The sequence below is a fragment of the Neoarius graeffei genome, chromosome 15, assembly GCF_027579695.1.
Source record: "Neoarius graeffei isolate fNeoGra1 chromosome 15, fNeoGra1.pri, whole genome shotgun sequence".
In the NCBI taxonomy this organism is placed as follows: Eukaryota; Metazoa; Chordata; class Actinopteri; order Siluriformes; family Ariidae; genus Neoarius; species Neoarius graeffei.
The window spans coordinates 53403577-53415071 of NC_083583.1; the positions used below are offsets into that span (position 1 = coordinate 53403577).

Here is an 11495-nt window from a genome sequence, read left to right on the forward strand (position 1 = left end):
AAGTATTTATTTTATTTTTTAAAAAGGAAAGTGGCGGCATGGTGGTGTAGTGGTTAGCGCTGTCGCCTCACAGCAAGAAGGTCCTGGGTTCGAGCCCCGGGGCCGGCGAGGGCCTTTCTGTGCGGAGTTTGCATGTTCTCCCCGTGTCCGCGTGGGTTTCCTCCGGGTGCTCCGGTTTCCCCCACAGTCCAAAGACATGCAGGTTAGGTTAACTGGTGACTCTAAATTGACCGTAGGTGTGAATGTGAGTGTGAATGGTTGTCTGTGTCTATGTGTCAGCCCTGTGATGACCTGGCGACTTGTCCAGGGTGTACCCCACCTTTCGCCCGGAGTCAGCTGGGATAGGCTCCAGCTTGCCTGCGACCCTGTAGAAGGATAAAGCGGCTAGAGATAATGAGAATGAGATGAGAAAAAGGAAAGTTCAGTTGCACCAGTCCTCCCGGAGTGTGAGCTGAGGGTTATTGCCAAAACCCGGGATGGAATGGGACATGACATATCGCTTGGGCAGTGACCTCCCCGCGGTTGTTGCTAAAACCGGTGACGTCCCGTTCCGTCCCGGGTTTTAGTAATTGCCTGAGCCGAGCAGTAATGGCGGAGTCCTTGGTATGGACAAAATAGAGAATGAGTGGAGCAGCCGTCTTATTTCTAAACTGAATATCGCTGCCATCTCGCCCTTACGTGGAAGAAGCGAATGAACGGAGAACTGAACGAACAACTGAAAGTCAGATTGTTTCAAAACAATCGGCCACAAGATCGGCCTTCAAGAAGCGAGAACACAGACGGGTAAGCCCCGACTCTCATTTGGATATAAAACAACAAAAACACGTTGTTTACCTGCATTTAGATTAATACATGTAACTTGTATTGTGTGTTTAAGTTACCGGTATAAGATTATTTAATTTGCTTCAGAATGTGATTGCCTCAGTTCATCTGATTATTTAATTAGCCTTTTTACGTTTTATCAGTGAAAATGCATGCATGTACATGTACCGGTATGTTGCATAAGTTATAACACCTATCCTGTTTTAGTGAGAGTCAACCCACAATCAATGAAGTCAAATCAGTCGTAGTTGAGCAAGTCGGTGACGGTATTTCTTACTTTCACCATAAATTTTTATTTATATGACTTTGGTCTATAGCTGTCAAAGACCAGTTCCTGCTGTGACATCATGCACTCAGGCATGGCTAGCTCAGCGGGGCAGCTCAAATGCCAACTTTGCAGTTGATTTTAACTCTCAAAAATATATTTTTAAAATTCCCATTTATGCAGCATACAAGAGTCAAGGATGGCGATACTATCCACTCAGAAATTAATTTAAAAATAAAGGTTCTGCGTATCTGCTTTCAGGTCTGAAAAAATCCAGGCCGCTAGGACCACGTGGAAAGAGCGCCTGCGCAAAAACAGGAGAGGATGCAGTCACTACAGTAGGACCATGCAGAAACATCCCCCACTCAAGCTGTTGGTTCCCCGTCCGCTTTGCTCTCCTCTTGTGCGCTCAAAAACGATTCAATTCGAACAGTAGTTAACAATGTCAGAATCCCCCAAGCAGCAAAAGATGGACATACGGCATTTAAAAAAAGAAAAGAGAGAGTGAGTGATGTTTTCAGACATACTCTATATTAAGTTAGCTAATGTTATGTTATGAATATTCATAGTGAGATCATGTTAGAATATATCACTTTGTAAACATCTTCAAGTTAGCTAGCCATAGAAAATGATTTATTTTACGTTATTTCAAATGAGTACAGTCAGTTTACTACTGTACTCCTTCACTCAACACATAAATCAGAGTAGTGATGGGCAGTGGAGAGGGGCATGAAAACACATTATAGAAAGAAGAAATGAGCTATCTGATTTTCTAATTAGAATTATAAATCAATTAGAACTACAGTTAGGTCCATAAATATTTGGACAGAGGCAACATTTTTCTAATTTTGGTTCTGTACATTACCACAATGAATTTTGAACAAAACAATTCAGATGCAGTTGAAGTTCAGACTTTCAGCTTTAATTCAGTGGGTTGAACAAAATGATTGCATAAAAATGTGAGGAACTAAAGCATTTTTTAAACACAATCCCTTCATTTCAGGGGCTCAAAAGTAATTGGACAAATTAAATAATTGTAAATAAAATGTTCATTTCTAATACTTGGTTGAAAACCCTTTGTTGGCAATGACTGCCTGAAGTCTTGAACTCATGGACATCACCAGACGCTGTGTTTCCTCCTTTTTAATGCTCTGCCAGGCCTTTACTGCACCGGTTTTCAGTTGCTGTCTGTTTGTGGGCCTTTCTGTCTGAAGTTTAGTCTTTAACAAGTGAAATGCTGCTCAATTGGGTTGAGATCAGGTGACTGACTTGGCCATTCAAGAATATTCCACTTCTTTGCTTTAATAAACTCCTGGGTTGCTTTGGCTTTATGTTTTGGGTCATTGTCCATCTGTATTATGAAATGCCGATTATTATTTGGCTGCATTTGGCTGGATTTGAGCACATAGTACGTCTCTGAATACCTCAGAATTCATCCGGCTGCTTCTGTCCTGTGTCACATCATCAATAAACACTAGTGACCCAGTGCCACTGGCAGCCATGCATGCCCAAGCCATCACACTGCCTCCGCCGTGTTTTACAGATGATGTGGTATGCTTTGGCTCATGAGCTGTACCACGCCTTCGCCATACTTTTTTCTTTCCATCATTCTGGTAGAGGTTGATCTTGGTTCCATCTGTCCAAAGAATGTTCTTCCAGAACTGTGCTGGCTTTTCTAGATGTTTTTTAGCCAAGTCCAATCTAGGCTTTTTATTCTTGAGGCTTATGAGTGGCTCGCACCGTGCAGTGAACCCTCTGTATTTACTTTCATGCAGTCTTCTCTTTATGGTAGATTTGGATATTGATATGCCTACCTCCTGGAGAGTGTTGTTCACTTGGTTGGCTGTTGTGAAGGGGTTTCTCTTCACCATGGAAATTATTCTGCGATCATCCATTACTGTTGTCTTCTGTGAGTGTCCAGGTCTTTTTGCATTGATGAGTTCACCAGTGCTTTCTTTCTTTCTCAGGATGTACCAAACTGTAGATTTTGCCACTCCTAATATTGTAGCAATTTCTCAGATGGGTTTTTTCTGTTTTCGCAGCTTAAGGATGGCTTGTTTCACCTGCATGGAGAGCTCCTTTGACCGCATGTTTTCTTCACAGCAAAATCTTCCAAATGCAAGCACCACACCTCAAATCAACTCCAGGCCTTTTATCTGCTTAATTGAGAATGACATAACGAAGGAATTGCCCACACCTGCCCATGAAATAGCCTTTGAGTCAATTGTCCAATTACTTTTGGTCCCTTTAAAAACAGGGTGGCACATGTTAAGGAGCTGAAACTCCTAAACCCTTCATCCAATTTTAATGTGGATACCCTCAAATGAAAGCTGAAAGTCTGGACTTTATGTGCATGTCCATTATATAACTATAACTTGAATATGTTTCAGTAAACAGGTAAAAAAACAAAATTTGTGTCAGTGTCCAAATATATATGGACCTAACTGTATAAACGGTTCATATGTCATTTTAATCTCTAAATACTTGTTTAAAAACAAATGCGAAATGTAATGTCAACAGTCAAGGACAGTTTAACCATAGCTTCCCTGTAAACTGTCCTTGACTGTTTACATCACTTTTCACATTTGGTTTTTTCACATTCTGTTCACGGGGTGGCACGGTTGTGTAGTGGTTAGCGTTGTCGCCTCACAGCAAGAAGGTCCGGGTTCGAGCCCCGTGGCCGGCGAGGGCCTTTCTGTGCGGAGTTTGCATGTTCTCCCCGTGTCCGCGTGGGTTTCCTCTGGGTGCTCCGGTTTCCCCCACAGTCCAAAGACATGCAGGTTAGGTTAACTGGTGACTCTAAATTGAGCGTAGGTGTGAATGTGAGTGTGAATGGTTGTCTGTGTCTATGTGTCAGCCCTGTGATGACCTGGCGACTTGTCCAGGGTGTACCCCGCCTCTCGCCCGTAGTCAGCTGGGATAGGCTCCAGCTTGCCTGCGACCCTGTAGAACAGGATAAAGCAGCTACAGATAATGGATGGATGGACATTTTGTTCACATTTGTTTGCACATTACTGCCCTTTATTGCCTTATTTTTGTATCATACTGCCTATTTTTGCACCTCCTCCCTGTAAACTGTAAACACCTACCTCATGGTAAACTGCCCTTGACTGTTTACATTTGTTTGCACATGTTTGCACGTTTGCACACTACTGCCCTTTTTCGCTGCTACATTCCATCATTGCTCTATTTTTGCACTGTACTACCTAGTTGCACTACATGACCTTCATTTTGTACTCTACTGTTGTTGTTTTTTTACTTTTTTTTATCCCCCCCCTTTCTCTGTACTATATTGCCTTACTTTGTATTGTTTCTTTCACCTATTTATTGTTGTAATTTGGCATTTATGGTGGACGGCAAACTAAGAATTTCATTGTGCAAGAGGACGACATGCTCCTTACTGTGCATATGACAATAAAACGCTTTGAACTAAAAAAAGATTTATCAAATAAATGTTCTATTGTAAAACAAATTGTTGTAAAATAACTGTTTTGTTAAAAAAAGTTCTATTGTAAAAAAATTGCTCTAATTATTGTTCTAAAATACATGTGAAGACTTAAATATGATTCCTTTAACTGTTTGTTCAGGTCCAAATGCTCTGTAGTAGGAGCCGTGGGGAGGGGTCCTGCAAAGCCCCCCCCCCCCCCCCCAAAAAAAAACAACCAACCAACCAACCAACCAACCAACCAACCAACCAACCAACCAAAAAAACAGTAAACTTAGGGGAAACACTGGATAGGGTTCATTATTTTCCTATTCCAGCATGTACAGTTGTTTTATTCTTCTTATACCACATCAATTTGCCAACGATAATGTTTTTCATTAATTAAAAATAACAGCATATTTTTACAAATTTATTTACAGTTTAATTTAATATTGTAGAGCATCCATGAAACAAGCTTTATCTTGTTCTCACCCATGCTATAATGGCTATTGAGGCTTTGCACCATCAAGTGGCCCCATAGCAATGGTAACTAGGGTGCCATGACAGGGAGCATGCTTGTAGTGCTTCATTCAGATGGGTTAGTTGTTATTGATCAGTATGGGAAAGTTTTGCTGTGTTTTTGGATATGCAAATTGTTTTGAATGAAACAAAGACATCAGATTTTTTTAATTTACCAAAAGTAATTCAAGGGCAGCATGGTGGTGTAGTGGTTAGCGCTGTCGCCTCACAGCAAGAAGGTCCGGGTTCGAGCCCCGTGGCCGGCGAGGGCCTTTCTGTGTGGAGTTTGCATGTTCTCCCCGTGTCCGCGTGGGTTTCCTCCGGGTGCTCCGGTTTCCCCCACAGTCCAAAGACATGCAGGTTAGGTTAACTGGTGACTCTAAATTGACCGTAGGTGTGAATGTGAGTGTGAATGGTTGTCTGTGTCTATGTGTCAGCCCTGTGATGACCTGGCGACTTGTCCAGGGTGTACCCCGCCTTTTGCCCGTAGTCAGCTGGGATAGGCTCCAGCTTGCCTGCGACCCTGTAGAAGGATAAAGCGGCTAGAGATAATGAGAATGAATGAAAAGTAATTCATCATCATGGGAAAAAAATTAGAGAAATTTCTTAACATAGAAGGGAAAAATGGGGAAAAAAACATTCAGTTGGACTCGGTGTCGAACGGAGAGGTCAAAAACCCTTCCGGTATGCTCACTTCATTTCCACGAAGTTAAGAATTTTAGAAAAATATTCCACAACTGCAGCGCGGTGCTCATTCTTATACTGTACAGTGAAGTGAACATGAGCATCAGCACAGCGGCTCGGCACAACCTCACCTTCACCGAGACTTAAAAAGTGCATCTACATTTGGGGATCCTTCGGAGCACGTTGTGCACGCGCTTGGGACCCAGTCATTATGGGAAACACCTGATGCTGATTTGAGTGCAATCAGCACATGCATATAAGGACACAGAGGCTTTGTGAAGTATTATCATTATCACGTTTGTTTCTAGCCATATTTGTGACTCTGCTTTCGGTTTCATTTGTGTTTTGTTTTTGTACATATCACGCCTGCTAATAAACACTCTCCCTGCACTTAGACCCGTCTACTGTCACAATACTTCACAAAGTCTCTGTGAAAACAGCGTGCTGACTGCACTCAAATCAGCATCAGGTGTTACCCATAAAGACTGGGTCCAAAGGATCCCCGAATGTAAATGCACTTTAATTCTGAAGATTAAAGTGCATTTAGTGAAGTGAAGATTAGGCTGTGCAGAGCTGCTGTGTTGAGGTTCATTTATTAAATTTAAATTTTTTAAACCTTCATGGAAATGAAGTGAGCATACCGGAAGGGTTTTTGATCTCTCCGTTTGACACCGAGTCCCGCTGAATGTTTTCCCCTTCTACATTTAGAAATTTCTCTAGTTTTCCCCCGATGATGAGTTATTTTTCGTAAATTAAAAAAATCTGATGTCTTAGTTTCGTTCAAAACGATTTGCACGTCCAAAAATGCAGCAGAACCTTCCCATACTGATCAATAACAACAATCTTGGCTGAATGAAGCACTACAAGTGTGCCCCCTGTCATGGCACCCTAGTTAACATTGCTATGGGGTCACGTGACAGTGCAAAGCCTCTATAAACAGCTGTTTCCCCACTGAGCTCTATATAAAATCTGGAGAGCTCATAGCCTGTTCCCTGTTGTAGAGATGAATGAAGCCATCTGGACGCCATCTTACCACTCACATCTTGTGTGTTTGGCTTACGTGTTAAACCGTGGTATCTGATCAAATTTGTCCCAAGAAAAGTATCTCTTGACTTTTTTCCTTTCATTACCTGCTCTTATTTTCTCAACTGTACCCACGTTCCTTAAATATCTTTATATTGTTCCCGTTCACTGTTACTGGTTTTTTTTCCTTTTCCAGTCCAGTCTCTGATCTTTTTTTTTGAACGGATCTTTTACTATTATAATTATTTTCACGGAGATTATTTCAGTTTTTCTCTTATACAGTGTATCTTTCTCTTTTGTATATTTCTTCTTCCTTTCTATTTATTTTTTATTATTTATTTATTTTATTACAACCCCGATTCCAAAAAAGTTGGGACAAAGTACAAATTGTAAATAAAAACGGAAAGCAATAATTTACAAATTTCAAAAACTGATAGTGCATTCACAATAGAACATAGACAACATATGAAATGTCGAAAGTGAGACATTTTGAAATTTCATGCCAAATATTGGCTCATTTGAAATTTCATGACAGCAACACATCTCAAAAAAGTTGGGACAGGGGCAATAAGAGGCTGGAAAAGTTAAAGGTACAAAAAAGGAACAGCTGGAGGACCAAACTGCAACTCATTAGGTCAATTGGCAATAGGTCATTAACATGACTGGGTATAAAAAGAGCATCTTGGAGTGGCAGAGGCTCTCAGAAGTAAAGATGGGAAGAGGATCACCAATCCCCCTAATTCTGCGCCGACAAATAGTGGAGCAATATCAGAAAGGAGTTCGACAGTGTAAAATTGCAAAGAGTTTGAACATATCGTCATCTACAGTGCATAATATCTTCAAAAGATTCAGAGAATCTGGAAGAATCTCTGTCCGTAAGGGTCAAGGCCGGAAAACCATACTGGGTGCCCGTGATCTTCGGGCCCTTAGACTGCACTGCATCACATACAGGCATGCTTCTGTATTGGAAATCGCAAAATGGGCTCAGGAATATTTCCAGAGGACATTATCTGTGAACACAATTCACCGTGCCATCCACCGTTGCCAGCTAAAACTCTATAGTTCAAAGAAGAAACTGTATCTAAACATGATCCACAAGCGCAGACGTCTTCTCTGGGCCAAGGCTCGTTTAAAATGGACTGTGGCAAAGTGGAAAACTGTTCTGTGGTCAGACGAATCAAAATTTGAAGTTCTTTATGGAAATCAGGGACGCCGTGTCATTCGGACTAAAGAGGAGAAGGATGACCCAAGTTGTTATTAGCGCTCAGTTCAGAAGCCTGCATCTCTGATGGTATGGGGTTGCATTAGTGCGTGTGGCATGGGCAGCTTACACATCTGGAAAGACACCATCAATGCTGAAAGGTATATCCAGGTTCTAGAGCAACATATGCTCCCATCCAGACGACGTCTCTTTCAGGGAAGACCTTGCATTTTCCAACATGACAATGCCAAACCACATACTGCATCAATTACAGCATCATGGCTGCGTAGAAGAAGGGTCCGGGTACTGAACTGGCCAGCCTGCAGTCCAGATCTTTCACCCATAGAAAACATTTGGCGCATCATAAAACAGAAGATACGACAAAAAAGACCTAAGACAGTTGAGCAACTAGAATCCTACATTAGACAAGAATGGGTTAACATTCCTATCCCTAAACTTGAGCAACTTGTCTCCTCAGTCCCCAGACGTTTACAGACTGTTGTAAAGAGAAAAGGGGATGTCTCACAGTGGTAAACATGGCCTTATCCCAACTTTTTTGAGATGTGTTGTTGTCATGAAATTTAAAATCCCCTAATTTTTCTCTTTAAATGATACATTTTCTCAGTTTAAACATTTGATATGTCATCTATGTTCTATTCTGAATAAAATATGGAATTTTGAAACTTCCACATCATTGCATTCCGTTTTTATTTTCAATTTGTACTTTGTCCCAACTTTTTTGGAATCGGGGTTGTATTATTATTATTATAATATATTGTCAATTGTGCTTAGCCTTAGGTAAATGGAAATAACTACCGACCTAACTAGAACAATAGCATATCTCTTTTTATTTGCATCCCTCGCTATCAGTTCTGCCTAAGGCTATGGTCCTTCTTTCATTTAAGCTACTGAGGCTAATTTACTCAGTTCATTTTTCTTTTTGAACTTGAGCCGTTGAGCTTGAGCTCTCACATTCAATGTCAGACATGTCTAGACTTTGGCTTTGATCTAGTCTGGGACATTTCCATCGAAAATCTGACACAGTCAGTGTTCATCCTGGATATCAATGTCAGATTTTCAACAAAAACAGACAAGATGATGAGACAGATTTTCTGTTTGTTTGTTTTTTTTTTCTTTCACTCTTGCAAACCATCATAAAATGCTATAGGGGGTCCACGCAAATGGCACTGTGCACAGACGTGTAAAAATGATCACACACTATCAATACTCACAGGTGAAATGTCCATCCACAACCTTTGACTTGACAGTTTGTATAGTTCACTGTTTCACATGCATTTTTCTTGTAATTTTTCTCACCAGCTACATAAATAACTTGTCCAGTTTTGTGTAGCTTCCAGTAGCCTAAATGACTGTTCTGCTCCGCAATGCAAGTGGTAAAATGGCGGTCAGGTGGCTTCACTCTGACAAGCCTATGAGCTCTCCAGATTTTATATAGAGCTCAGTGTGTTTCCCCACTAGCCTTGTAGACTTGAAAAATTCCCATGTTTGAAACCTTAAAGGAACAGTCCACCGTACTTCCATAATGAAATATGCTCTTATCTGAATTGAGACGAGCTGCTCCGTACCTGTCCGAGCTTTGCGCGACCTCCCAGTCAGTCAGACGTGCTGTCACTCCTGTTAGCAATGTAGCTAGGCTCAGTATGGCCAATGGTATTTTTTGGGGCTGTAGTTAGATGCGACCAAACTCTTCTGCGTTTTTCCTGTTTACATAGGTTTATATGACCAGTGATATGAAACAAGTTCAGTTACACAAATTGAAACGTAGCGATTTTCTATGCTATGGAAAGTCCGCACTATAATGACAGGCGTACTAACACCTTCTGCGCGCTTCGGCAGCGCATTGATATCTGAGCTCCGTATCAATGCGCTGCCGAAGCGCGCAGAAGGTGTTAGTACGCCTGTCATTATAGTGCGGACTTTCCATAGCATAGAAAATCGCTACGTTTCAATTTGTGTAACTGAACTTGTTTCATATCACTGGTCATATAAACCTATGTAAACAGGAAAAACGCGGAAGAGTTTAGTCGCATCTAACTACAGCCCCAAAAAATACCATTGGCCATACTGAGCCTAGCTACATTGCTAACAGGAGTGACAGTGCGTCTGACTGCGTCTGACTGACTGGGAGGTCGCGCAAAGCTCGGACAGGTACGGAGCAGCTCGTCTCAATTCAGATAAGAGCATATTTCATTATGGAAGTACGGTGAACTGTTCCTTTAATTTCCAGCTTCACCCCTTACTGTTACAAAACATGGATACTGTAGACTCCTTCCAATAATGTTAAATGTTATAAATGTCTTCTCACAGAAAACTTCGCCATATAAACGAATACACAAGTTTTCTTTTTTTAATCCGTTCATGCGGTACATCCACAAACATGTCCCGATGAAAATGGTCTCTATATTGGTTCTATATTGATTTCTATAACGATTAGAACATATTAGAACAAGTGCATCTCACAGTTGAATCAGAATCGAACGATCAGCAGCACTCTGGTATAATCTGATCATAATAACTACTATTTTCAATATAAATAACAACATATCATGAAAATGAATGCAGAGAATAAATCACTATTCTCCTTCTAAAGCACTGAAGACTCACCCATGTCATTAAGCCAACAGGCTATCTTTCTGTACACCTCGTCACATGCAGTCACAGTGATGGCCAGTATGATTTCAGGGATAAACCTCACCACCCATGGCAGCTCTTTAATCCCCATCACAAATTCCTGCCAACCGGAAATGTAAGTCTATTCAGATATCTTCATATCTCGAATGCTTAATTCGATGTCTTTTCCCTATACACAGCATACAATTTACATGATACCATTACAATATACCATTTATGAAATAATGCATCTGTGCAACACCCAATTATTGATAAATGACTTTGGAGAACCTTTATAAGCTTGAGAATGATATAAGAAACAAAAATATAACACTAACCTGAAGCTCAAAGCAGATGAGCATGGCCAGGAAGACAAAGCAAAGGCAGAAAATACAGACAGGAAAGCTAACCAACCATCTGAACACCCTCCTCCTCCAAGGTGGGTAATAAAACTCCTCACAGCCCGTCACCGGACTGCACCGCTTCACACCCTGGGTCAGAAAATGACAGATACAGAAAAGGGACAGACAGATATATTAAGGAGTGGCTTAAACTATAGCCGTACCCCGGAATAAAGTTCTACCTAATTTTACTCTCCTATAAAAAGGGTCACAATTAGGGGTGTGATAAGATGGTAGTTAGATGGTTCATTGTGATGAGGAGTTTGGAAATAATTACAGCTTGAATATTATGCTATGCTGGTAAAGATAATGATGCTATTGATGTCATTAAACTCATAAGATTTTTAAAACAAAAGAAACAGAAGAAAAGGAGACAGTTTTTAAAGCTAGACTGCCTTTCAGATTTTTCAAGTGTAGGTCATAAAAAGAATTTTCCCCGACACTCAATTATTTTTGTTCAGTGGACCAAAAGCTACTGAATTCGAATCACAGACTTCCAATTTTATTAGTTTTAAAAAAAAAAAA

At 40.8% G+C, this 11495-nt stretch overlaps 1 protein-coding gene across 2 annotated transcripts in view; it reads right to left on the minus strand.

Moving 5' to 3' along the window:
• The window catches only part of ano8b (anoctamin 8b), a 77027-nt gene that overhangs the window by 14168 nt on the left and 51364 nt on the right, over positions 1-11495 (minus strand). For both annotated transcript variants that reach the window (XM_060941621.1, XM_060941620.1), the window contains exons 9-10: positions 10908-11060; positions 10564-10690 (exon numbers count right to left, since the gene is read on the minus strand). In XM_060941621.1, the coding sequence (XP_060797604.1) occupies positions 10564-10690; positions 10908-11060 (280 nt within the window). The remainder of the gene's footprint in view (positions 1-10563; positions 10691-10907; positions 11061-11495) is intronic.